This window comes from Sparus aurata, chromosome 3, assembly GCF_900880675.1.
Source record: "Sparus aurata chromosome 3, fSpaAur1.1, whole genome shotgun sequence".
NCBI lineage: Eukaryota > Metazoa > Chordata > Actinopteri > Spariformes > Sparidae > Sparus > Sparus aurata.
Window position 1 is genome coordinate 876,232 of NC_044189.1, and position 26,249 is coordinate 902,480.

Sequence of the window (26,249 nt, forward strand, 5' to 3'; positions counted from 1 at the left end):
CACCTTCAGACTGAAGAAGCAGACGAGGTTTCAGCCACAATCATCTAAAACATCATCATGAGTAAAATGAGTTTGGCAGCTAAATGAGTTCTTGTTTTGTTGTGTGTCTGGTGGCATTCTGACAGAAACTGGACCAGATTTGATTGAGACACATAGACGGACCACCCAGCATTGAGTCCGGTTGTGCGCGAGGTTTTCTTCCTGTTACGAGTCAGTTTTATTCACGCTGCTGTTGGATCCTCGTGCTCATGAGGGAAATGTTGGGTCTCGGTGAATAAATGAATCCAGGAGTTTGTTCTGAACCTGCTGAGTTTGTAACGTGTCATGACTTCTGTTGTGAGTTGGTGCTGGTGTACAAATAAAGATCGATTGACTGATTCGGTTCTTTATCCGCACAAAAGCAACAATCAAATATCTGATCAGATGAAGGTCAGACGTTTAGAGAACAACAGTTAAAGTTTTAGTTCTGCTCTTTATTAATGTAAATACATCGCGACTAGCTTCTAACGCACTTCCTGAAGTAACGTTAACCACTTTATGACACTTTGACTACGAGCTGTCAGACTTTCATGTCGATGTTGAACTACAAACTCGATGAAATTACGACTCTGAACAATGCCGACGTCAGACGGAACCGAACAGAATCTAACAACAAAGTTCTTACCTGCAGTGACTTTACATCCCAGAACAAAGACCAGCAGGCAGCTGCAGATATTCAACCTCATCTTCTTTCAGACTGAAGCGACTGAACTGACCACAGTTTCCATCTGAGCTGAGAACAGAAACTCAGCTGTCTGGGTGTTCACACATGTTCCTATAACAGCACAAAGCCACAGAGTCTTTATCTGTGTCTGTCTTTGTTTGACTAACACAGTTACATCAGATGTCAGACATTTATTACAGATTCCAGAGATAACTGATTTGTGTATTTTGCAAATAAATGTGCACCCAGGCCTCATGGAGGAACTACTGAGGCTTGTTTGGAGTCAACTGCCCTGCTGTGTTTTTTAAGATAAATACAGTGACAGAGGAAAAACAGCTGGAAATGTTCCTGCAAACTACACATGTTCAGATTTGTTTGACATATCTATACTGAACTGTGTCATGTCACTTTCACACGCTTGAATATGAGCTGACTTTCATGTCAGGAAGTGGACGTAAGGACGGTGGTGGTGTACGAGCTGGGTGAGGGCTGCAGAGTCGGAGAGAAAGTTGAAGCTTATTGTGTCCGATCTGCACCAGAACACGAGCAAAGTGACGCCACAGCATAGAAACGAAAAGAAACGTAAATGTTTAACATGTCTGTGGGTTCTGGTGATTGGGTTGAGAGCCTTTATAGGTCACAGGTGTACCTAATAAACTGGCCATCATATATATTCATTCAGTTTAAAGGTAATCCAGTGATGGCTGTCTGTTCATCCTCAGGTACACACCAAACAGAAGCTGCTAATAGATAATTAGACAAAGAAACCTGACCAATCACCAAAAGTTCAAACTGAACGTTTCGTTATATTGCAACTTAACGTTTGTTTAGGTCGAACGCTGAGTTCATGCTCTGTTTAGGGATAGTAAAACATCATAGTTTAGATTTAAATACCGTGTTTTGGTCGCGGAGATCACTAATGGAGATGGTTCAACTTCCCGTTGAAGAATAATCAATTTCAGTCACAACAAACAGTTGGAAGTTTCTCGAGGTCGACATTTGTACCAAACACTTTATACCATGTTCACATTATAAGCTTATTAGCTGTCTTGTCGCCACAGAAACGGTTGGAGATTGTCCGTCGTCCTGTGAAAATCAGCGGTCTTTGGTCGCCACTAGAACAGCTGGAAATCTCCCCACAGATTCGCCCACATGCAGCTTTGTTGACTGTAACAACACCACCCACACCTCCACCTCCTGATGTGAAAGTCAGCTGATAAACATATAATGTGAACCTGATATGAAAAGGGCAGCCATTTTCAAAAAATACTTCTCAGGCAATTGGATGAACCATCAAGTTTATCACACTTCAACCAATCAGATCAACAGCAGGAGGGCGTCACCACCAGCGGAGTCAGCTGGTGAATCCAACCCTTCCTGGAGTCAGTGGAGAGAAGAGTGAAGACATGTTTCCATCAGTGTTGTTCGCTGCTCTTCTGTCAGTGAAATAAACCCTCCAGTTCTGATAGAACTGATGCTAAAGATGCTACGCTAACCTTTTCATCGGAACCTGATTGGCTGAATGACAACAGCCTGAAGCCTGGCAAGAGATCACGTTATCCCACAAACCCATCTGCCCACCAGTGTGACCAAACACATCTTCACACTGTTCATGAAGGAAAGTAAAGTGGTACCATCGACTGTCAAAGGTCACGAAAACAAGAAGAGACACACCGAGAAGTCAAGTGACTTTTTTTATAAATGATGCATAGGATGTGGGCGTGGATGTGGGCACTGGGTCGGTGGAGAATGTAGGTTTGAAGAGTGACATCATGTTCTCACCAGTGATAAAAAAAGATAGAGCTGCTGGAACTGATACCAGCTAACTCTCGTGTCATTTGTGGTTTAACTGTTTGTTCAAAGTCATCAAACTCAGTTCCTCATTTCACTATCTTTACAAACTACACATTAACGGTGCATTCTGTAGTTTTTGGGGAAGAAGTTGAATTGATTTTGAAGAAACAAGCTGTCAATTTATTCTTTACTTTGTGTGTGGCCAAGTTCCCAACATGTGAGCGTGTAGACGGTTTCAAATAGCTGAGGCTGTCGTCTCGAGCGGCGGCGGGAGTCCAGACTCATTCTGCTGCCAAACACTCAGCTGGTAACACAGAAAAGAGGAAGTGAACCTCTCAGTTGTGTGGGAAAGAGCTGCAGCACACCATGTACAACAGATATATTCTGTATATGATAGAAGCTATCGCCCCCACAGTGTTGTGGTGTGACCTCTGTGTGTCAAACATGTTCGTGCCATCATTGAACACTGAGCTGTACTGGTATTATTAGCTCGACCTCCACAGACGACACCTTGAACCAGAGAAGTCAGATACTGAACTTTAATCAGACTCACTTCACTGCCTGGGTTTAGACAGTTCACTGTGCACCGGGATACTGGACTTCCTCAGCAACAAACCACAAAACGTCAGGATGGGCGGCCGCACATCATCCACCCTCATCCTGAACACTGGCACACCACAGGGGTGTGTCCTCAGCCCCCTCCTCTACTCGCTCTTCACCCAGGACTGCTCCCCCCGTGTCTTCAGAAGTTCAACAGTTCTGCATTCTACATGTTGACATTCTCACAGCTCTCAGATCTTTTACTTGCTTCTCGTTGGGATGTTCGTCTTGTATACACGTCAAAATATTCAAAATAATATCAGTCTTTCTCTGTTTCAGTGTTTTGTACTCGCTGTCATCACTAACAGACCATATTTAGCTTCACACTGAGAGCTGTGGACACTGGTGGAGACGGAAGGTGTGAAGTGTGACATCATGCAAACTTCTCAAGAACAGACTCATCTGATTCCTCTTAATTTGTTATTTTAATAACCGAATATACTGATTGTGCATAAAAGTTTGGCCAAATTCATCAAATCCAGTTCCTCATTTTAGTATTTTTCAGAACTTCCCATCACATTAAAGGTGCACTCTAGTTTTTGAGAGTAAATTTATAGATTTTGAACGAACTGAATAAATAAGCTTTCATCAAATGACAACCTATTCTCGTAAATGTATTTTTTTGAGAAACCCTACAGCGTCTAACCCTGAACCTCCAGCATTCACTCCTCGCCCTCCAGTGTTCCATCGTCCTCGACTTGCAGACAAACAAAACATTCAACAAGTTCTTGCAGACCCAGACAGATTCTTATGTTACAGAGAGTCAGTGGTGCAGCTTCCCGCTATCCAACCAGGTAACATCAAACTTACACAAAGTCCTTTTGCTTCCTGTTTCCTCTCTGGCTTTCAAAACTGTTTCTCCTCTCTAAATGTTGCGAGAGCATAAACGACAAATTGCATTTATTCAGTCAGTTGCAGAGTTTCTATCGAAATGCAGTGCAAGTTTGAACCACGTATAAAAGAAAACAAATGGTAGAAGAAAATATGAATTCATCCACTCCAGTTATGTGAATATCAGCAGATGGTTCATTGAGATCAATGGTAGATGGAGCAAACACTCCAGTCAAGCAGCGTTTGAAAGAAGATGACAGCAACAAGTTAAACATTTTATGTTTATTTTGGTTTAATTTTCTTTTTCTCTCTTTTCACAGTGTTGTTCTGATGCTCTGGTTAAGTTTAAGCACTAACACCACTTGGTTATTGTTAGGAACATATCATGGTTTGACCTAAAATACCTGTTTCGGTCGCCACAATCACACGTGCAGATGGTCTGACTTCCCATTATGTCCACAGGTGTAAGGTCGTCCGTTCGGCGGCTTTGTTGGCTGTAATAATGACACCGCGTTCAGAAGGGGCTAATAATCCTGTAATGTGAACATGATGGTGCAAATGTCAACCTCGGATAGATCTGTGATTTAAAAAACATTATGCCCTGGAGACCGGGCTGAATACTGATATCTCTGTTAGTTTCAAGAGGAAGGTTAAAGTCTACAGTTATCGCTTCACGTATCTAATGGCTCAGCTCAGTTTAAGTCACATGTTTTGTGTACATCATCACTCATATGAGTCTCTTGTTTATAACCACATTTTTCTTTTTCTGACCACTTTTGCGTGACTAAGAGCAAAATCAGCAGTTTTTATTCAAAGACTGTTTTGCGCAATGTTGGGACTTAATGATTCAATATGTGCAAAACCAACAGCCAATCACCAAAACTGACCTCTGTATGGAAATGAGTTCAGTGGGCAGCCTCGACCCTCCCCTTTACAAAAAATGTATTTTTGCTGATTCTGACTAAGGTGTATTAAATAACTTTTTTACACAGGGGGCACTAGATTACACATTACCTGAGCTCCCCCTATAAGCACATCAGGAACGTCAGACAGGTCAGCCGGTCATGTTTAAGTATATATATCTTTAAATGTTATATTTACAGAAACAGAAAAAAACAAGTTTGCCAGTCCATTGCCATAATGCAATATAACAAACAGTTCAGTAGTTTGGTCTCAGCTGTGTTTTAATGCAGACAGATTCACTATATACTGAACATTTGTGTCAGGCTTGAGCAGAAACTGAGGACTCAGATGCAGGAAGGCAGTTGTACAGACAGGCTTTATTTTTATATACAGTTTCTCTGTAGACAGAGTGATAACAGAACAGGCTATGAAACACTATGGGTCCAACGGACAACAAAAAACACAAACACAACAAGAACAAAGGACGCTCCCGCAGGAGGAAAGGAGTTAACTACACTGATCTAAGAAAACTAGATGCTATGAAAATTTCTCAAAACTAAAAGTCGCTCTCGAAGGAGGAAGGCACACAGGCTATGAAATTATCTACTCTGAATGAGGCTGAGAAAACTTTAAAGAACAGAAAACACTCCGACAGGAGGAAAAGCAAACGCTATGAAATTTAACTAACAAACGAAACGAAAATCTGACCAAAAAGGTATTCAAAATCAAAATCACTCTACAACAGAGGAAAACTATATGCAAAAACAAAACTTGGCAATACTTAACTGTCTTGGAATATCAAGGCAAGGAACAAGGCTGTGAATAGGGCTGGACGTACTCGACGAAAACGAACGAAATACTCTGGCAACGAAGACAGGGGAAGACAAAGACTATATACACATGAGGGGAGGGAGCACAGGTGGAAACAATCAGGGATCAGGGAAGACGCCAGACCGGTGACACAAGAGGAAGGGCAAGTGACCTGAAACGAGAGGAGAGTTACTTTTCAAAATAAAACATGAAATTCACGAGACAAAAACCCAAGACAGGACATCCCTCACCGCAGTGTGACAATTTGTGTGTATTTGTTCAAAACTGTGTTTCTTTTACAGAAGAATGCCAAAAACCCTTCGATCAGAACATGTCCATCATTCTCAGCTGTCCTCCATCTGTGGAGGTAAACGTGACGTGGAGCAGAGAGACAAATGGAAGCAAAGTTGACATACTGACAGCTGATGGTGACAAAGGAAAGAAACACATCCAGGACCTGGATGGACGATACAGTTTACTGGCAAATAAATCACTTCTTATTGTCAGAGCTGCTGTCTCTGACGCTGGAAGATACTTCTGTAACAGGGAAGCAGCTGGGGAGCTGACCGTGATGAATTCAGGTAACATCAAACTTTAATAAAATCCACAAATTAACTGCACTGGGCCCAGGACAGAACCGTGGGGAACACTAACCCCAATCAGGAAACATAAAACAGTAATAAACTAAATGTTTTTGTGCAGATGTTCTAAATACAGTGTGCATTTGTCTCCCAGTTGCTCCTAAACACCACAAACATCATGATTTGATGGGTGAAGTGTCCACTGTCGACTACGGCATCCTGTCTTCCTCTTCGTCTACCTGTCGTGTGTGTGGTACAGGTACAGCAAACAAGGTTGTGACGGAGCGCCTTTGAATGCCCGTCATTCCCTGACCGGCGCGCTCTCTCTCTCAGAGAGTGCCGGTGCCAGGAGCGCACTCTGCGCTCTCATTGTTCCGGCGGAGCCAAGCTCCGTCCACACTGTTTCCTCACAGACCGCATCTCGCAGTCCAGCAGTGACACAAACTTTCGCCCGTTTCCCTGAACTCTGTTCGCTCACCGTAGGTCGTCGAGGGTGCACACTCGGCGCCTACGCTACACACACACACACACACACACACACACATACACACACGCTCACCTGCTGTTGCTGCGGAGGTCTGTCTCGGGTTCACGGGCCGAAGCGAGGCAGTTCCCGATTACGTCATAAATAGCGCTGGTTGGCGCGCTTCAATGGGTCAGGTCAGAGCCGGCCCAAGCCTCCATGGGGCCCTAAGCAAAATTTGATTTTGGGGCCCTCTATTACTGCCAATAATAATGATTATTGTCATTATTATCATTACGAATACACTTGTAAAACTAAATGTGAGAACTTTTTGTTGTAGTTAGATTGTATTCCACAGTGATTAATGCCATAGAAGCAGTAACCTGATTTGCAAATTTACAGAAAAATCTTTCAATTAATATTTGGCAAAGTCAGCAACTCCCCCTACTGGTGACACAGGAGTAGTCAATGCATAAAACCTTAAAGGAGTCATCACCCGGAAATCACAATTTCTCTCGTTAAATCATGCATATTGGTGTTGGACCTCTGTTGAAACTTGCCTGAAAAGCTGGAGTTTGAAAGTGGCTTATTTTTTTTGCTTTGGCTGTTTTTCTGAACAGGAATAGCGCACAGTAGTGCGCGTTCCTAAAGCAGGAGATTTTGACTCTGCTCCTGTGGTGACGTTACCACAGGAGGCTACTTGCATATTAAGCATCGGCTCACAGCCGTCCTCAGCCAGAGTGAGCACGCCGAATCTGCTTATTTCTCTGTCATTTTCACGCCATACATCGTGACCACCAGCATTAAAACTCAGGTCTTACATGTAAAACACGAGTGTGAAAAGTAAGAAGGAAAAAACAAAGAATTTACCATTCAGAGACGTCCTGCTGTAAACGTGTCTCTTCCACCGTCTCTGCCTCTTCACTCTCCCGTTCGGTTTCCGACTCCGGCTCGTACATAAATGCCTGAATTCTATAAGGTTCGTCATTTAGTGTGTGCGCCATGACAGGGGGCTGTTTATGTTTTGGAGTCTGTGTGCATGCAGGCTCGCCCCCCATTCCGGCTCTGTGCTTCCTGCGGCCAATCAACACGCGCCTCATTACATATTAATACAATGCACATCCGGACCGGTCAAAACCTTGCGCATAATCTCGCGTGAGAAAGTCGCGGTATGAAAACGGGTCAGAACAAGCTCTATGTTTGATTTTTTTAAATTATTTTTTTTCTAATAAGTTTTAAGAATTGATCCAAAGCGATCCAAGAGGGACTGGATATGTGAAAAACCAGGTGATGACTCCTTTAAAGAGCAGCCCGACATGTTTTACCCATCTATGGTTTTTAATCTGAAATGGTAGCAAATTCAGCTACAAGAGCAGCCTGGGGTTGATTAACACTTAATATTCAAAGTGATATAGTACTAAGTAGGATACCAAATGTCATGTAGGCCAATTAAAAGTAACAAAATAAACTAATCGTTTACTGCAAACACAACCTGCTTTATCATTATTTTTTTAAATAAACTGCAATACCAAATGTACGAAAACAGACAGTATTAAATACAATACATTTTAAAAAATCAGACAAATACTAGGTACAAGGTAACACAGATGGTTTATAAATAAAATATTAAGATGAATTAGGTCTGAAAACTATGTAAAAATGTGCAACATCTTTGGTAAAATGGGGGGGGGGCTTCGTCCATCATGTCTTTTTGGGAATATGAATGTGTCCTCTATAGGCAGTGGCCCTCTTAGTACCTGTTCAGTCCTTTCTGAGTCTGACAGGAAAGAGGGACACTCAGATGGGTCAGCTGGCAGAGCTGCTGATCCCTGCTCCAAACTGGACGCTGATGACGACAAACCAGTCTCGATGACCAAAGATGAAGGACCTACAGGGAAATTACAATAATATTTTTGACAAAATTATTCATCTCAGAATATTCTGCAGTACACTGAGCAATTATAAAGCCTGTTTTGTTGTTAACTTAGCAGGTACAGCTGAGGTTGCAGAAGACACAAAAGGGACAGTGGGCACAGAGGATAGAGATGGACCTAAGATGAAAAACAAGCTAGCATGTTATAGTCATATTACACTTGAAAATGATGCAGCTTATTTTCTAAATAAAAAAAGTACAGCTATAGCTTGTAATAAGAAAACAAACTGTAGAACAACTGAACATTGTTTGAGAAGTTTTGAAATAATATGGATTTGTGTAAAATCATGTCCCTTGTCATATGATTATATCTTATATCAAAAAAATATTCATCTCAGAATGTTCTGCAGTGCACTGAGCAATTATAGAGATGGACCTGAGATAAAAAAAAACATATCCCTTGTCATATGATTATATCTTATATAAGTATATCTTAATGAGATAATTTGACTAGAAATTAAATATACATGGTGACAGTTTTTGATCACCTCATTCATCAGCCTTGGCTGCTCCTGAGGAGGTGGATTGCCCCTGGACTGAGTCAGTGCCTCAGAATTATTTTAACAGTGCTCCTGGGGAAGTTTCATATAACGTAAGAGCATATTAAGGAGATGATGTAAAAGGTATATGTTTATTTACTCACATAATTTACTGTGCTCTGCAGCAAACAACTGCAAACAACATACCACAAACTAGTTAGTTAACTAAATTAATCAATTAATGCAAAACCATATTGCTAGCAAAAGTCACAGCGATTGTAATTAACGTTAGTTATTAAACATTTGCTATCAAACACTGTTATCAAAAACGTTGTTTTGATGCCAAAAAGCGACCCAGAATAATGTATATACACTGAAAATCAACTTATTCAAAGTATTACACAAACACAAAAACCTAGTCAGACGTTTTGAACTAATGTAAGCTAGCAAATTTGCTATTATAGGCTAACGTATTTGGAACAAAATATCAACAAATGTTACATTACTAAGACATACCTTTATCTTGTCGTCTTCATCTTTCTTCCTTTTTCTTTTTTCTGCCCCTGAAGGGTAAGTCCTTTTTTGCGCCATCACCTGCTCCGAGCTCCTGGATGCTCAGTGCGCACTGCACAGTTGGCTGCACTGCACACCTTACAAGGGGAGCTCTGACATATCGAGCAGAGAGGCAGCAGGAAACTACACTCTTGATGTTAGGTTTGTTGTTGTTGTTGTTGTTTGTACAAGTATGTACATTTGATAATATATGAATCATCATTACTCACACATGGAAAAAAAAAATCACTTTTTTCATTTTTAAGTGAATTGCTCTTGGGGGCCCTCTAGTGGTCACGGGGCCCTAAGCAGCTGCTTAGTTCTCTTATGCCTTGGGCTGGCTCTGGGTCAGGTGACCACGGACTATACTAATATTATTGTTTGTATTGAAAGTATTGTGAATTGAGGTGTTCTGTGTGAACAATGGCACAGCCATATGAAGGGTTGTTAGTGCCACAATACTGGAGTGAAAGTTAATGGGGTTTTTGGGTTTGGGTATTCTGTTTCCCTGTTTATGTTTTGAAACCCCTGTGCTGGGTTAATTGGTTTGCCCGGGGGAGGGGCCAAGGGGTATTTAAAGGGAGCTCAGCTCACTTGAGGGGGAGCTTTCGGCTGAGAGGCATGTGGGTCCCAGTTGCTGCCTGAATTCTGTAAATATTTTTCTCTCCGTCCTGTTGTAAATATTCCTGCCACTTTGCTTTGCCACCTGTGGATATTTTTCTTTGGTTTTGGTCTCAATAAATAAATCACCACACTAAAGTTTGCCGACTGGGCCATCATCTATCCATCTCAAAGTCCGAACCCCGACAAAGGTAGATACAGTCTGACCTGAACTTGTTTGCCAACAGTTGTTAGTCATCAAACTGTAAAAGTCGTTAATCAATGATTATTCCCCGGATTACTAAGACTCTGACATTCATGTTCTCATTTGTCAGGAAATGGTTTTCCCCTTAAAACCCCAACCTGACAGTGTCAACCTAGAAATGGTAAGAAATGGAACTATTCAACTGACTCAGCGTTTCTGCAAAACCACAAAAAAGTCCAAACTGAACTGTTCTTTACGTTGATGTTTGACGCATGTTTAACTTCAGTTTTCTATTCCTCTCTCATCAGAATACTCTGCTTAGCTTTGGGCACAAAAAAAAACACATGGTTGAAGAAAAAACATCATGTTTGGCTTCAAAAAGGCTTCAATCAGCTGGAAATGTCCCCGGGTCTTCTTAGAAAAACAGAATAATGGTGATCATCGATTGTACCATTGTAATAAAAACAAATAAAGCTCTCTCTCTCTCTCTCTTTTTGATTCTGATTTATTCACAAAAACGACAAAATGCACCTTTGACCAAGCAACACAGTGTAGGACAAAGATTGAGCAGTTTGAAATACATAAAACACATTTTCCATTACAGTCAACAGTGAGCTTTTCTACCAAAATGGTTCTTAACGGAATTCTTAAACTTATAAATAACTTCAGTAACAAACAGCTCGAGGTAGAAATGGTTAAAAGGTTCATTTCATTGTCTGGTTTGTTAATTTAAGATGAATTCTCTTCATGCTACAGAAGGAAAATGTTGATTTTGTTGAAGTGAACAGTAAGTCGTACATTTTGTTAAAGCCTCAAAAATATTATTCTATAAGACTGAAGCTAAAGCTGTGGCCACTGGAAGCACAGTCCTCCTTGGCAGAGGTCTTAAAATGCAGAGCCAAAACCACCAGAAGAGACTGTTGAGGTGTGCAGGACGTCCACCAGACACCTGTGAGGAGACACCAGAGGACAGAGCAGCAGATATCACACACATAAGAATGAGAGCAACAAAACAACAGCTGAACAATACAAAGTGTATTTTAACATCAGATGTAAATTCCTCTGTCAGAGGTTTCTAGAGATTGTACCTCTTGTTTCTGTGTGACTGAGGATCAGACGTCATTTTCTCTTTGTGTTACGCGTCGCTTCTGTTCCTGTCGAGCTGTCAAAGACAGAAGACGAACATGGAGACGACATTTTAATTTAACTTCTGTATTAACTTCTCAGTTTGTTTGCAGAATATCTTATAAACACTTCTTCAGGTTCAGTGATGCCAGAAACAGATCCAACAGTAGCAACAGTGCCACCATGTGGCCGTTCAAAGATATTAATTGGGGGGTGAATCAATAAATCTTAAAGTCCGTGTAAAGCGGCAAAAAAATTGTGTTATGAGTTTGTCACACCAAAGAAACATGTATCATTGACCACTGAGCCAAATTTGAAAGATTAAAAAAATTGTTAAGTATATAAAATTAGGTCTCTAAATCATGGAAAAACAAGCACTTCTTTCTGCTGTGAAACGCTGGGGGCGTGTCAGTTAGAGGCGCTGGAACCACGCCCATGCGGCGGGGGCTACACGTCATGTTAATGACGTCGGTGTCTCCCCAGGTGTTCCCCAGGTGTTCCCCTTGTCTATCTAAACCCGCGGACAGTTTATAATCATATAGATGCTGTTATAACGTGTAGTGATTGAGATCCTGACCCACTAAACATCCTGGAAAGTGACAGAGTGAAGTTGTTCGCGCTAAATTACATAATTATACATAATCACCATCAGTAAACAGGACGCTGTCTGACTCTGTCACTCGCGGGGACGGAGGCTGTTTTCTGGGGGACAGTTTCCTGAAGTCTCGGTCAGGAGGGCTGACGGTCGCGGTGATTTATTTTCGTCAAACACTCGGTGAGTTAAACACTCTTGTGACAAGTGTGACAAACGCTGTTTTGTGAGCAGAAATGTGAGGAAGAGTCGGGAGGACAGGGAGGGGACGGACAGGAGGACAGACGCTTCTCCACATACAGCTGTGGGATTTGTTTTCCTCATATAAGTTGCTAAAGACAGTTACAGTTACTACGTTACTGTTGTTCGGTCCTGTAACGTTGCTTTGTGGGACATTTCTCTGTATATAGTTGAGTGAAGGACCTGTGCAGTTATCAGACTGTCAGACCGACACGCCCTCGCTCCGCGCCTCCGGATTATCCGTTCACACTGGGACGGCTCACCAATAATGCGGCCCTGATATTACCGCCACATACTGCCGGTGGGACCCGGCATAATGTGGCCGCCGCCGTCAGCGGAACGGAGTGGGTCGGCTGCAGCTGCGGTGGTGGCGGCGGCGGCCACATCATGCCGGTGGGACCCGCTGTCAGCGGGACAGAGAGGGTCGGCTGCAGCTGCGGTGGTGGCGGCGGCGGCCACATTATGTCGGTGGGACCCGCCGTCAGCGGGACAGAGAGTGTCAGCGGCGATCAGCAGCGGCCACATCTCCTCGTTGGCGGAGGAGAGGATGCAAGCCGGGGACGGAGTTGACCAGCGTCAACGGACTCCCCCGTTTCCTTACGTTGTCATCAGAAGGAAACTTAAATAAGATAACAGCGCCGTCACCCTGCACACTGTGGCATCCAGGAAAGATGCAGAGGATGTGGAGGAGACATGGCTGGTTAGCTGACTGGTTAGCTGACTGGTTAGCTAGCTGCAAACTATTGTAAGCAATGCTATCCGAGACTGGAGAGCGAGTGGGAGAACCGCTGAAGCTGACGCGCTGAACGTATTTATACCACTTCCGCAGCAGGGCGGGGTTTATGCAAATCATATGGCCGCGTAACGTAACGCGGCCATGATTTGCATGATTTCTGACCCGCCCATTAAATCCTGAACACAGAAATGTTGAAAAACTGTTTGTGAGCCTAGCTCCAAAATTAAATTCTACATGGCCGAATGGCTTTTACATGTTTTAAGTAAACACATTTATGACCCGTTTAATGTGTTTAGAAGAAAATGGCTGATTTTGGTTACACAGACTTTAAGTTGAATCGCAGCTTTCAAACAAATCAAATGAGATTCAGAGTTCTTTACTTGTGTTAAAAAACATGAATCAACAACAAATAATAAGAGATAAAACAAGCAGTGAAAATAATAATAATGAAACGAAAACGTGATGAAAAACCTATTTTCTCGAAAGAATTTCAATAAAATGAAAAAATAAAAACCTGAGCTGTGAAGGTGAGAAACACAAACACCAACAACATGTGCACCTGCACAGACTTTCTGCCATTTCTAAACATTATTAATTATACTGACTATTATATCAAATCCTAATTCTTGAATTAATCTTACAGTTGCTCTGCCCTCCCCCCTCTTCAGAAAGCAAGACTGCCAGTGTATGACATAAATCTTCATCAGATATGAACATTTATATGTATTTTCTCCTTTTCTTAATGTATTTCTATATTCTTATTTGATTATATTCTATTGATTGAGTTTTTCTGCTTATTCCATGTTTTTAAAATGATATTTGGCACTTCTAATCATCCAATCACACAGAGACTCGCTGCTAAAAGCTCAACTGTCAGATCAGGTGTAATTATAAGAAAGAGGAGCTCACACCAGGCACGTTGTTCTACAGGAGAACAATGTTGGTTCTGCTAAGATAACCAGCGACTAGCTGAGCTTCTTATTTAACAGACAGGTATGAAAGTGGAGTCAATCCTCTTATCTAACTCTCAGCAAGAAAAGTAAAAAGCTCATTTCCCAAAATTGTGAAATATTCTTAAAATTATGAATATTTGACTCATATTTCTTTGTTCCTCTCAGACTTCTTGTCTCTCACCTCTGTCAGATGTCTCAGCTTCCATCACAGTCAGGTACACAGCAGGTTTTCCATCACAGTAGTAAAGTCCAGAGTCACGAGGCTGAACGTATGTTAAAGTCAACGTCTTGTCCACATGTGAAACATAAACCCATATGTTTTCTTGTACTTCACTCCCGTCTTTGCTCCATGTTGGAACATGTGATCCTCCAACATCAAGAGGACAGTTCAGAGTGACAGTGGTCGACTTTGGAGCAACAAGTCTGGTTGTTTCTGTACACAACAAACAAACAAGATTCATTTAATGTACCATCATAAAATGATCACACATAATAATCAACTGTTTCATTACATATTGTGATATATATAGTTGTTAAACATTTAGCTAAGAAACATGATGTTGAAACAAGAAGAGAAACAAAGTGTGATGTTACCTGATGGGATCACCGTCAGCTCCACAGCTGCTGCATTATTACACAAGTATGTTCCAGAGTCTGAGACGGTAACACTGCGAATGTAAAGTGATTTATCTGCCAGTGAACTGCGTCGTCTGTCTGGATCAGAAATGTGTTTTTTCTCCACATCGCCACCAACTGTAAGAATGTCAACTCTGTGTCCGTTCGTCTCTCTGCTCCACGTCACTTCACCCTCCACAGAGTGAAGACAAGGCAGAGAGACTGACTGCTTTTCCTCGACTACTTCATGTTTTGTTGCTGCAAAAAAGAGACAATTTTCAATGTACAATAAATATGCAGGAAACTCACATGTGATTTAATATCAGAGTACTTATTGAACACGACCTTGAGTGAAAAGCACCTTCAGACTAAAGACGCAGACGAGGTTTCAGCCACAATCATCTAAAACATCTGTTCTGAACCTGCTCAGTTTGTAACGTGTCATGACTTCTGTTGTGAGTTGGTGCTGTTGTACAAATAAAGATCGATTGACTGATTCGGTTCTTGTATCCGCAAGATAAAGACGTCATATCAGACGTTTGGAGAACAACAGTTAAAGCTTTAGTTCTGCTCTTTATTAATGTAAATACATCGCGACTAGCTTCTAACGCATTTACTGAACTGATGTTAACCACTTTATGACACTTTGACTACGAGCTGTCAGACTTCCTGTGAACTTCACGTCGATGTTGAGCCACAAACTCGATGAAACTACGACTCTGAACGGCACTGATAACAGACAGCACCGAACAGAATCTAACAACAAAGTTCTTACCTGCAGTGACTTTACATCCCAGAACAAAGACCAGCAGGCAGCTGCAGATATTCCACCTCATCTTCTCTCAGACTGAAGCGACTGAACTGACCACAGTTTCCATCTGAGCTAAGAACAGAAACTCAGCTGTCTGGGTGTTCACACCCAGGCCCACGAAGGTGACGATCTACGCCACATGATGTCGCCATTTTCTCTCTTTCTTTCTTCTTTTTCAGGGAGTCCAAAGAATCTTGGGATATGTGCGGCCACGAAGGATCACGAAGGATCACTATGAGTGTGACACTGACACTCATAGTGTCCATCCAACGAAGCTATTTCCACCAAATCATATATATAATTAATGGGTTCAGTGTCACAGCTCGGTCATTCTCTCGAATTTACCATTTAAAAGACCGTTTGTATGGAACACTTCCATTTATAGGTCACTAAAAACTCCATTTAGCTGTTAATGATGCACAGAAATAGAAAAAGGGAAGGTCAAACAGCAGTCAGAGAGGAAGTCAGTGGGTGGAGGAGGATGATATCATTCTATCAAGAAGTGAGAAATTGGAGAGATGTGAGAAAACTTTATTAAAAACCACACTGACATCTTTAACGATGCCTTGCTCAACAGTACTGTTCCATTCACAGCAGATTGAAACGTTCTCTTGATATCATGATGATGTCGGTAAGTAAATGATCAAAACTCAAATGTTGATGTTTTTTAATAAATAATGTGCATTTACAGAGAGATTTAAACTCAAACGGGGAACAAAGGCACGAGAAGGAAGTTCTTAAAGAACACATGATTTGTTTCATTGAGCCGAGTCGTCTGGACATTTGTTGAAGTCTGAACGTGTCAGAGGCTGCGTACCATGTTTGTCCAAAGTGTTCCATGTCACATTCACATTACATGTTTATTACCTGACCTGTACATCAGAAGTGGAGGGGATACACCTGCAGTGTGAAACTACTGGATGTTTGTGATGTCAGAGTGACATCAGTGGATATTTGTAAGGACATGTCAGTACATCTCCAGTCGTGTTTCTGGTGACCAAATCTGGGTGTTTTAACAGAGACTGCTGGTCATTTTCAGCCGTATATGTGGCATCAAAACTGGATATTTCTTTGCCTGAAGTTGGGCCATCTGTAGTTGTGTTTATGGCAACCGAACCAGGCGTCGTTAAGGAAACTCTGGAACATTTTCAGACAAGTTTGTAGCGACCAGAGCAGGTACTTTAAGCCAAACCACAATGTGACTTCAGGTTATTTGCTGTTTTCCAGAACTGTACAAACATTTATTCTGCAGACTGGGTCGGTTTCAACAGGTATGAATCTAAAAATAACAAATGTTGTATTGTAAAAAAATGTATCTTTCTAATATTTACATAAAACACAAGTCAAAATATTATACATGTTCACAGTTTAAATAAAACAACTGACATCATCAACCCAAGTCATGTCTGACATCACAAACAGCTGATTGGTCACTTTGGATGCTTTCCAGATGTTTTGGGGTTCTGCAGTAAACAGTACGTGTTGTCAGTCGGCTGTGAAGAACCTGTGGATCCAGAGAAAATCACAAAAAAATCCTTTTCATTCATTATTTGATGATGTAGACTTTTATTCCTGTTATCTCAAATTTTACACTCAAATGGTCGTTTGAATGGAAAATTCCCATCGGTAGTTTTTGTAGATTTCCACTTTGTTCGTTCTCTCGTTTTATTTTGCTTTATTTGGAATAACAAAAAATGCAATGGGCCTCGTTTAGCATCTCATGTTATAGACTTCACAGAGGAGCTGAAGCTTAAAGTTACCTTCTTTATTATTTCCACCGATGAAAGTATAGCAGATCTCAGAGTACAGGGACTTGTCATGTCCATATGTTTCTGTGAGGAAAAATGATAATATGATGAATATGAACTGTTTTGTCTTCAGAATATTTGGTTATAAATGTCTATAAAGTCTTTACCGGTCGTCTTTTCCATCGGTAGACGGTCGGGGATGGTGTAATATGTGGCATCATTTGGGTTTGATCCACCTATTTAAACATTTAGAAGCAAAACCTATAAATTAGAACCAACTTACAATTAATGTTAGCATGCTAACTAGCTAGCCCTGCCCCGCAGCAGCTGGTGGACATAATGCCTGCTATTTTATGTGATTATGAATTCAACAACTGGCCAATTCTTACATATCGCACTTTTTTAAGGAAAATAAACTCTTTGGTAACCAGAATGTCCTGTAACCTGAAAAACTGTATGAACTTTCATCTAACGCATTCTCATCTATTTAGGCCTCTTGTTCATTGGGCAAATGTTATAATTATGATATAAAGAAATACTATTTATGAGACAACTATTGTGTCATAAATGTCAGGGATGGTAAGTCAACATAATATTCTTTGGGATTGTGAGAGAAATGTTCAAATGTCCCTTCTTATTTTGATATATTGTTCTTACATATGAAACTTAACAATATAGATACATTATTATTTATGTAAAGTGAAATCTTGTGATAGTTATGTGGTTGCAGTATGAATGGGGGTCGGTGAAGCCTCTTCTGTCTAAAAGTGTTTTGACCTTCGGTTGACGTTTGACACACAACAATGGTTGAAGTGTAAAAGAAGTTCATGTGTATCATGAGACGGATGTGGAGATGATTTGAATAACGTTTTGAGAGAGATCATATGTGATATTGTGACTGTTACAACTGAGTGTATTGTTTTCTATCCTTCTATCCTTCTATCCTCTTCAGTCATCATCTATTCATGCTCTCACTTGCAAGCAATGAAGAACTTCTAGAAAATAAACATTGTGTTGTGTTTTGATCAACTCTCATCCTGAGATTCCACCAGATACGTATCCAGTGCGTTACGGCTCCGGTCTGGTTTTGCTCCGCCACCGTTTGTGTTTTGAGTCCACCACGCCGAGTACGGTCGGACAACTGGCGTCACGAGACCGAGGAGTTCCCGCGAAAATCACATAACTACTCGCGACCGCAGTTATAGGTATGTGCTATAAAAACAACAACATGAAGTGTTGCCGACCAAAGGATTATTAGAAGAGCTTGTATTTGTCTCTTTTTTGAGACATTTGCTGTGATTCAATTCAGGGTCTGCTTCCTCTGAAGGACTCGGCCTTTGTGGTCTTTGAAGGCGAGTCCTTCAGAGAGACCTTGTTAACCTCGTCAGCCATCGTTAAATGTGACGGTCTAGCCTTTGGAGCATTTCCTGGTTGCGTCACCAGATGTTTTACCCTTACGTCACGACTTCTGCTACCCAGGCCCGCAAAAGTGACGATCTACGCCACGTGATGTCCCCATTTTCTCTCTTTCTTTCTTTCTTTCTTCTTTTTCAGGCGCGCAAAGAATATTGGGATATGTGAGGCCACAAAGGATTGTAGCAGTGCATCCTCCAGAAACAGGGTAAAGAAGGAGCATCTGGAGGAGCCTTCAGACTGGGACAGCCTTCAGGCAGCGTTGTGACATAATTGGCCTTCAAATGCTCCTCTGAAGGATGCAGACCTGAACTGAGACACAGCAGTCGTTGTTTCTGTACGTGACTTCCTGTCTGCTCGGTGCTAAATCGTGAAGTCATCTGCACTAAACAAGCAACTTTTTTTGGCGCTTCGTAAAGGTAGTGGAAATATTTTGAATTATTTACCTGTATACTCTACCATGCAGTATGCATCCGTAGGTACAGGGACTCGTTCTACACCTGCAGGAAGAATCAAAAATAGAAGAATACTCATTTGTATATATGAAGTGGTACTTACATACATTAATACAGCTTATTTGGTTCAAGTCATATAAATCAGGTTGGCCACCGTCTGTGTACTTTAGGAAACTCAGCACAAATCCATCAGTGTGGGATTTCATTTCACATCAGTCTGGATCCTCACAGAAAGAGGAAGGAGGAAGTTTTTTATAGAATGAAACACTTCTTATTTCTCACCGTTTGTAACCTGAAACTCTGCTCCACCCTGTATCTCATCATAGACGTGGCATCTTTCCTCAGTTCCTGTGAAAAAGAGTGTGAATGTCACAGAGCTGATAATCTGTTGAGTAATAATCAACTGACCTAAAAACATATCTGAGTTATAACCTGTATCTGACTTTCTGATGTCATTTTTACAAATTAATTATTAAAATATAAATTAACAAATCAAAGTGTGCAGAATATGTTACACTCATACTGTGTCAGGTTTTATTTACCTCGCCTTTTAAACCTGCGTCGATGAATCAGGTAGAAGATGAGGAGGAGGATGATGAGGAGCAAGGGGACAACGATACCTATCACCAAAGGGAGAGGTGGTTTTTGTTCTGGAGGAGCGACTGGAAGACAAAGTAAGAATTAATAACTCAGTAAAACTTGGTAAGACTTCAGATCATTATTGTAGACCTACCTGTACTTAACGATGGTGATGTTGTAGTAGTTAGTTTCGTCGTAGTCGGCTTCATAGTCGTAGTCGCAGTCGGCTTCGTACTCGTAGTTGGCTTCATAGTTGTTGGTGGTGGTGTGGTTTTCTTTTTTCCTTGCGAGTGGGGCAGAAACAAGATTCAGTTCAGTTTGTAAATCCCATCAAATTTATAAAAATGTACATTAAACAAATCCACAATACCTTCATGACAACTAAAAATCTTAATTCAGAATATCTCCTATATTGTTCTGATCAGTAACTATGGACCATTGAGTTGTATTGAGTTTAGATATGACAGCAATTAAATGTGTCAACAGTCGATCATAAAGTTCTTGTGTTTAAATGACCTGACACTAAGAGATTATCCATGACTTTGTATCTTAGAATGACGTTATAATTCAAACTTTAGATCTTCCCTCCAGTTTTAGATCTATAATTGAATCTCGACTTCTGATATCTCAGTGAGAGAAAAAGATATGTTTAAATTCTCTAAATCAAATTGAATTAAGACTATAGTCACGATAGTATCGAGTCTTCACCTTTCAAATTCAAACAGTCTTTCAGGAAACATTTAATTGTTATAAATGTAATTAAATAAAAGTGACTTGATGAAGACGTTTTCTAGTCTGAGACACACTTCTTTCATTATTGTGGTCATTTGTTTTTGTGAGTTCAACTGGCATTCAGAGCACGTCGTGTGGTCGACTTCCGTCATCAGACCACAAACCCACAGGTTTAACTTAAACACAGTGACAAAGAAACATGTCTGCACTGACTGTTGATCTGTGTCTGTTTGAATAACTGCTCCTCACGTCTTCATGCTGTTGGTTTTTATTTGTGTTTGAGCTCTTTTAGACTTCACCAATCTAAAAACCTGTTTTTATCTTCCTGTTGTTGTTCTTTCCCTTCTTGCCTGTTTGTCTGGTTGCTGTAGGTGTCTCAGTGTTCTCTGCTGGTGTTAATGCTGCAGTTGTTGCTGCTGTTTGTCTTCTTGTTGGTTTAGCTGCAGTTTGAGTTGTTGGTGTTGAGTTATTTTAAGTGAAGCCTCGGTACGTTCAGTGTTCATTTTCTAGTCTGTCACACACTTTCATTATTGTGGTCATTTGTTCTCGTGTTCTCGTGAGTTGAACTGGCGTTCAGAGCATGTTGTGCGCTCGACTTCCTTCATTAGACCACAAACTTTAATTTTAACACAGTGTCAAAGAAACATGTCTGCACTGACTGTAGATCTGTGTCTGTTTGAATAACTCCTCACGTCTTCATGCTGCTGGTTTTTATTTGTGTTTGAGCTCTTTTAGACTTCATCAATATAAAAACCTGTTTTTATCTTCCTGTTGTTGTTCTTTCCCTTCTTGCCTGTTTGTCTGGTTGCTGTAGGTGTCTCAGTGTTCTCTGCTGGTGTTAATGCTGCAGTTGTTGCTGCTGTTTGTCTTCTTGTTGGTTCAGCTGCAGTTTGAGTTGTTGGTGTTGAGTTATTTTAGGTGAAGCCTCGGTACGTTCAGTGTTCAGAGGACATTTATACGACAAACACAAACACATCTTCACCACAGAGAGATGACATCAGACACTCACACACTATAAAAAGTCTTCAGCCTCTCTGAGGTGTGAGTTTTAGCAGAAGTGCTTTCACGACATAAAGCAGCTGAATGCAGAAGATGATGTTTACTTTGTAATTCAGCATTATTGAGACTGGAAACAGGGGAAACAGTTATCTTGCTCTGTTCAAAGGTAACAAATCAACCGACCAGCACCTCTAATCATCTGATCACACAGAGACTCACTGCTAAAAGCTCAACTGTCAGATCAGATGTAATTATAAGAAAGAGGAGCTCACACCAGGCACGTTGTTCTACAGGAGAACAATGTTGGTTCTGCTAAGATAACCAGCGACTAGCTGAGCCATGAATGTAGCATGTCTCACCTTTGATCACAGTCAGGTACACAGCAGGTTTTCCATCACAGTAGTAAAGTCCAGAGTCGCTAAGCTTCACATCTCTTATACTCAATGTCTTGTCCACAGGTGAAACGGAAAACCTTCTTTTTGGTTTTATTTCAGTCCCGTCTTTGCTCCATGTTGGAACATGTGATCCTCCGACATCATGAGGACAGTTCAGAGTGACGCTTGTCTCCTCTGTAGCGTTACGTATGATTGTTCCTGTACACAACAAACAAAACATGATCATGATCATCACTCGGGCGCCACCATAAACTTATCACATGTATTCAGGGTGAAGTCAACAGAAGCCGCCACCTGTTCACCTTTACATATTCTAAATGTCCTCCATGTTTAAGTTCTTGGATTGGGTTTGGAGAAGAAGATAGAAGCTGAGACAGTTTGATGCAGTTTTAATGATAAAGTAACTTAAACAATTATAGAGTAACGGACAGGCCACACCAAGAACTATAACTATAACTATAAGGACATCAAAACAAACTTCAAAGATCATCTGTCAGTACATCTCTGGTAAAATGATGTTCTTTATGTTTAATTTGAAGCCTGATATACATTATTTTAGCTTTTTTTAGCTTATAAATAACCAAGACTGAGTTATTAGAGTGGACCGTCTGATGGTCCTGCAGATCCCAACGATATCATTCAGTCCTGTCGGTTGTTAAAACAACATATTTAAAGTTGCAGTTCGCCCTGAATGCTAAAGTGCAACAACAGGCTTCTCCACTACAGCATCAGGAGTGAATCACCTGCTGCTGCCAGTCCACTGTGGCATGTATTTAAGTCTGAAGTGTCCAAGTTATGAATAATGATAACATTACATATTGTAATATATATATATATATATATATATATATATATATATATATATATATATATAGTTGTTAAACATTTAGCTAAGAAACTAGACGTTGAAACAAGAAGAGAAACAAAGTGTGATGTTACCTGATGGGATCACCGTCAGCTCCAGCGCTGCTTTATTATTACACAAGTATGTTCCAGAGTCTGAGATGTTAACTCTGCGAATGTAAAGTGATTTATCTGCCTGTGAATTGTATCGTTTGCCCTGGTCAGGAATGTGTTTCGTGTGATTTCCCACATCAGCTGTAAGAATGTCAACTCTGTGTCCGTTCGTCTCTCTGCTCCACGTCACTTCACCCTCCACAGAGTGAAGACAAGGCAGAGAGACTGACTGCTTCTCCTCGACTACTTCATGTTTTATTGCTGCAAAAAAGAGACAATTTTCAATGTACAATAAATGCGCAGGAAACTCAAGAATGATTTAATATCAGAGTCAGAATCACATTTTATGGAGTACTTATTGAACACGACCTTGAGAGAAAACTACCTTCAGACTAAAGATGCAGACGAGGTTTCAGCCACAATCGTCTAAAACATCCTCATGAGTGAAAACTAAAGTTCATCCAACTTTTACTTTGGCAGCTAAATGAGTTCTTGTTATGTTGTGTGTCTGGGGGCATTCTGACAGAAACTGGACCAGATTTGATCGAGACACATAGACAGACCACCCAGCATTGAGTCCGGTTGTGCGCGAGGTTTTCTTCCTGTTACGAGTCAGTTTTATTCACGCTGCTGTTGGATCCTCGTGCTCATGAGGGAAATGTTGGATCTCTGTGAATAAATGAATCCAGCAGTTTGTTCTGAACCTGCTCAGTTTGTAACGTGTCATGACTTCTGTTGTGAGTTGGTGCTGTTGTACAAATAAAGATCGATTGACTGATTCGGTTCTTTATCCGCAAAAAAGCAACAATCAAATATCTGATCAGATGAAGGTCAGACGTTTGGAGAACAACAGTTGAAGCTTTAGTTCTGCTCTTTATCAATGTAAATACATCCCGACTAGCTTCTAACACACTTACTGAACTGATGTTAACCACTTTATGACACTTTGACTACGAGCTGTCAGACTTCTTGTGAACTTCATGTCGTTGTTGAACTACAAACTCGATGAAACTTCAACTCTGAACGACGCTGACGACAGATGGCACCGAACAGAATCTAACAACAAAGTTCTTACCTGCAGTGACTTTACATCCCAGAACAAAGACCAGCAGGCAGCTGCAGATATTCAACCTCATCTTCTCTCAGACTGAAGCGACTGAACTGATCACAGTTTCCATCTGTGCTAAGAACAGGAACTCAGCAGTCTGGGTGTTCACACATGTTCCTAAAACAGCACAAAGCCACAGAGTCTTTATCTGTGTCTGTCTTTGTTCGACTAACACAGTTACATCAGATGTCAGACATTTATTACAGATTCCAGAGAAAGATAAAGTTTTTATCGACTTGTATGTGTTATATAAGTAAATGATTGCGTCATCTGATACTGAAGCAGCTCAAGGAACTGTCTCGAGAGCTGATTTGTGTATTCTGCAAATAAATGTGCACTCAGGCCTCATGGAGGAACAACTGAGGCTTGTCTGGAGTCACGTGACTGTCGAACTTCATGATGCCTGCTGTGTTTTTAAAGATAAATACAGTGACAGAGGAAAAACAGCTGGAAATGTATGTTCCTGCAAACTACACGTGTTCAGATTTGTTTGTCTCATCTATACTGAACTGACGGTTGTATGATACGTGTCATGTCACTTTCACACGCTTGGACATGAGCTGACTTTCATGTCAGGAAGTGGACGTAAGGACGGTGGTGGTGTACGAGCTGGGTGAGGGCTGCAGAGTCGGAGAGAAAGTTGAAGCTTATTGTGTCGATCGGCACCAGAACACGAGCAAAGTGACGCCACAGCAAAGAAACATGAAGAAACTTAAATGTTTAACATGTCTGTGGGTTCTGGTGATTGGGTTGAGAGCCTTTATAGGTCACAGGTGTACCGAATAAAGTGGCCACCATATATATTTCTTCAGTTTAAAGGTAATCCAGTGATGGCTGTCTGTTCATCATCAGGTACACACCAAACAGAAGCTGCTAATACATAATTAGACAAAGAAACCTGACCAATCATCATAAGTTCAAACTAAACATTTCAACTTTACCGTTGTTTAGGTTGAAAGCTGGGTTCATGCTCTGGTTAGGGTTGGTAAAACATCAACACTGATTTGGTTGCAGACGTCACTAATGGAGACGGTTCAACTTCATGGAAGAATAGTCGGTTTCGGTCACAACAAAAACAGTTGGATTGTCTCCAGTGGTGAGACTCGAGGTCGACATCTGTACCAAACATGTCATTTCACATTCAGCTGTCTGTCACATCAGGATGTGGAGAAGACGGTGGTGTCGTTAGTAAAGGCCAATAAGACTGCCGTTCCACTCTGTGGGGAGATTTCCAGCAGTTCTAGTCGCCACAGAAATGACTGGAGATCGTCCGCCATCCTGTGAAAATCAGTCATCTTTGGTCAGCTGGAAATCTCGCCCACGTGCAGCCTTGTTGACTGTAACAACACCACCCACACCTCCACCTCCTGATGCAAAAGTCTGATAAACATATAATATGAACCTGATACGACACGTTTGGTATGAATGTCAGCATTGGACATATCTGTGGTTTGCAAATACGTTAACTGCCAACATTAACTCCTGGAGACTGGGATGTTGGAAAGGGCAGCCATTTTCAAAAAATGCTTCTCAGGCAATTGGACGAACCATCATGTCTATCACACTTCAGCCAATCAGATCAACAGCAGGAGGGCGTCACCACCAGCGGAGTCAGCTGGTGAATCCAATCCTTCCTGGAGTCAGTTGAGAGAAGAGTGAAGACATGTTTCCATCAGTGTCACTCGCTGCTCTTCTTTCAGTGAAATAAACCCTCCAGTTCTGATAGAACTGATGCTAAAGAAGCTATGCTAACCTTTTCATCGGAACCTGATTGGCTGAATGACAACAGCCTGAAGCCTGGCAAGAGATCACGTTATCCCACAAACCCATCTGCCCACCAGTGTGACCAAACACAACTTCACACTGTTCATGAAGGAAAGTAAAGTGGTACCATCGACTGTCAAAGGTCACGAAAACAAGAAGAGACACACAGAGAAGTCAAGTGACTTTTTTTATAAATGATGCAGAGGATGTGGGCGTGGGTGTGGGCACTGGGTCGGTGGAGAATGTAGGTTTGAAGGGTGACATCATGTTCTCACCAGTGATGAAAAAAAAAGATAGAGCTGCTGGAACTGATACCAGCTAACTCTCGTGTCATTTGTGGTTCAACTGTTTGTTCAAAGTCATCAAACTCAGTTCCTCATTTCACTATCTTTACAAACTACACATTAACGGTGCATTCTGTAGTTTTTGGGGAAGAAGTTGAATTGATTTTGAAGAAAGAATCTCTGTGTGTGGCCAAGTTCCCAACATGTGAGCGTGTAGATGTTTCGAAGAGCTGAGGCTGTCGTCTCGAGCGGCGGCGGGAGTCCAGAGTCATTCATTCTGCTGCCAAAC

The 26,249-nt window shown here is 41.3% G+C and overlaps 3 protein-coding genes and 1 long non-coding RNA gene across 5 annotated transcripts in view; 1 reads left to right on the forward strand and 3 right to left on the reverse strand.

The window, feature by feature from the left end:
- LOC115577173 (hemicentin-1-like) overlaps positions 1 to 733 on the reverse strand; it is a 37,518-nt gene extending 36,785 nt beyond the window's left edge. Inside the window, exon 1 of the mRNA XM_030410065.1 lies at positions 665 to 733. Coding sequence (XP_030265925.1) covers positions 665 to 725 — 61 coding nt within the window. The 5' untranslated portion in view covers positions 726 to 733. The remainder of the gene's footprint in view (positions 1 to 664) is intronic.
- A 3,139-nt stretch (positions 734 to 3,872) lies between these two features.
- LOC115577536 (uncharacterized) lies at positions 3,873 to 6,443 on the forward strand. Its single transcript, XR_003983184.1, has 3 exons — positions 3,873 to 3,891; positions 5,944 to 6,222; positions 6,377 to 6,443. It is a non-coding gene; the product is annotated as an uncharacterized LOC115577536 (long non-coding RNA).
- Positions 6,444 to 10,943: 4,500 nt separating this feature from the next.
- LOC115579209 (hemicentin-1-like) lies at positions 10,944 to 15,551 on the reverse strand. Its single transcript, XM_030412768.1, has 5 exons — positions 15,491 to 15,551; positions 14,695 to 14,973; positions 14,282 to 14,533; positions 11,543 to 11,616; positions 10,944 to 11,403 (listed from the first exon to the last, which is right to left on the reverse strand). The coding sequence occupies exons 1-4, from the start codon at positions 15,549 to 15,551 to the stop codon at positions 11,567 to 11,569; spliced, it is 642 nt and encodes a 213-aa protein (XP_030268628.1). The 3' UTR covers positions 10,944 to 11,403; positions 11,543 to 11,566.
- A 3,544-nt stretch (positions 15,552 to 19,095) lies between these two features.
- Positions 19,096 to 22,082, reverse strand: LOC115577375 (hepatitis A virus cellular receptor 1-like). Of its 2 annotated transcripts, XM_030410412.1 has the most exons (5): positions 21,812 to 22,080; positions 19,876 to 20,004; positions 19,685 to 19,804; positions 19,425 to 19,490; positions 19,096 to 19,187 (listed from the first exon to the last, which is right to left on the reverse strand). In XM_030410412.1, exons 1-5 carry the CDS (start codon positions 22,077 to 22,079, stop codon positions 19,126 to 19,128), a joined length of 645 nt encoding a protein of 214 aa, XP_030266272.1. In that variant the 5' UTR covers position 22,080; the 3' UTR covers positions 19,096 to 19,125. The 2 variants fall into 2 exon arrangements, with proteins under 2 accessions (XP_030266272.1, XP_030266273.1); XM_030410413.1 differs by lacking the exon at positions 19,876 to 20,004 and having other exon boundaries at positions 21,812 to 22,082.
- Positions 22,083 to 26,249: the final 4,167 nt, after the last annotated feature.

Coding starts and splice junctions, on each gene's coding strand:
- LOC115579209 (XM_030412768.1), bottom strand. CDS start 15,551: ATGAGGTGGAATATCTGCAGCTGCCTGCTGGTCTTTGTTCTGGGATGT. Junction 14,974..15,490: donor GGGATGTAAAGTCACTGCAG/GTAAGAACTTTG, acceptor TCTTTTTTGCAG/CAACAAAACATGAAGTAGTC. Junction 14,534..14,694: donor GCTGACGGTGATCCCATCAG/GTAACATCACAC, acceptor TGTTGTGTACAG/AAACAACCAGACTTGTTGCT.
- LOC115577375 (XM_030410412.1), bottom strand. CDS start 22,079: ATGATCATGATCATGTTTTGTTTGTTGTGTACAGGAACAATCATACGT. Junction 20,005..21,811: donor GTACCTGACTGTGATCAAAG/GTGAGACATGCT, acceptor CCCACTCGCAAG/GAAAAAAGAAAACCACACCA. Junction 19,805..19,875: donor ATCACCATCGTTAAGTACAG/GTAGGTCTACAA, acceptor TTTGTCTTCCAG/TCGCTCCTCCAGAACAAAAA.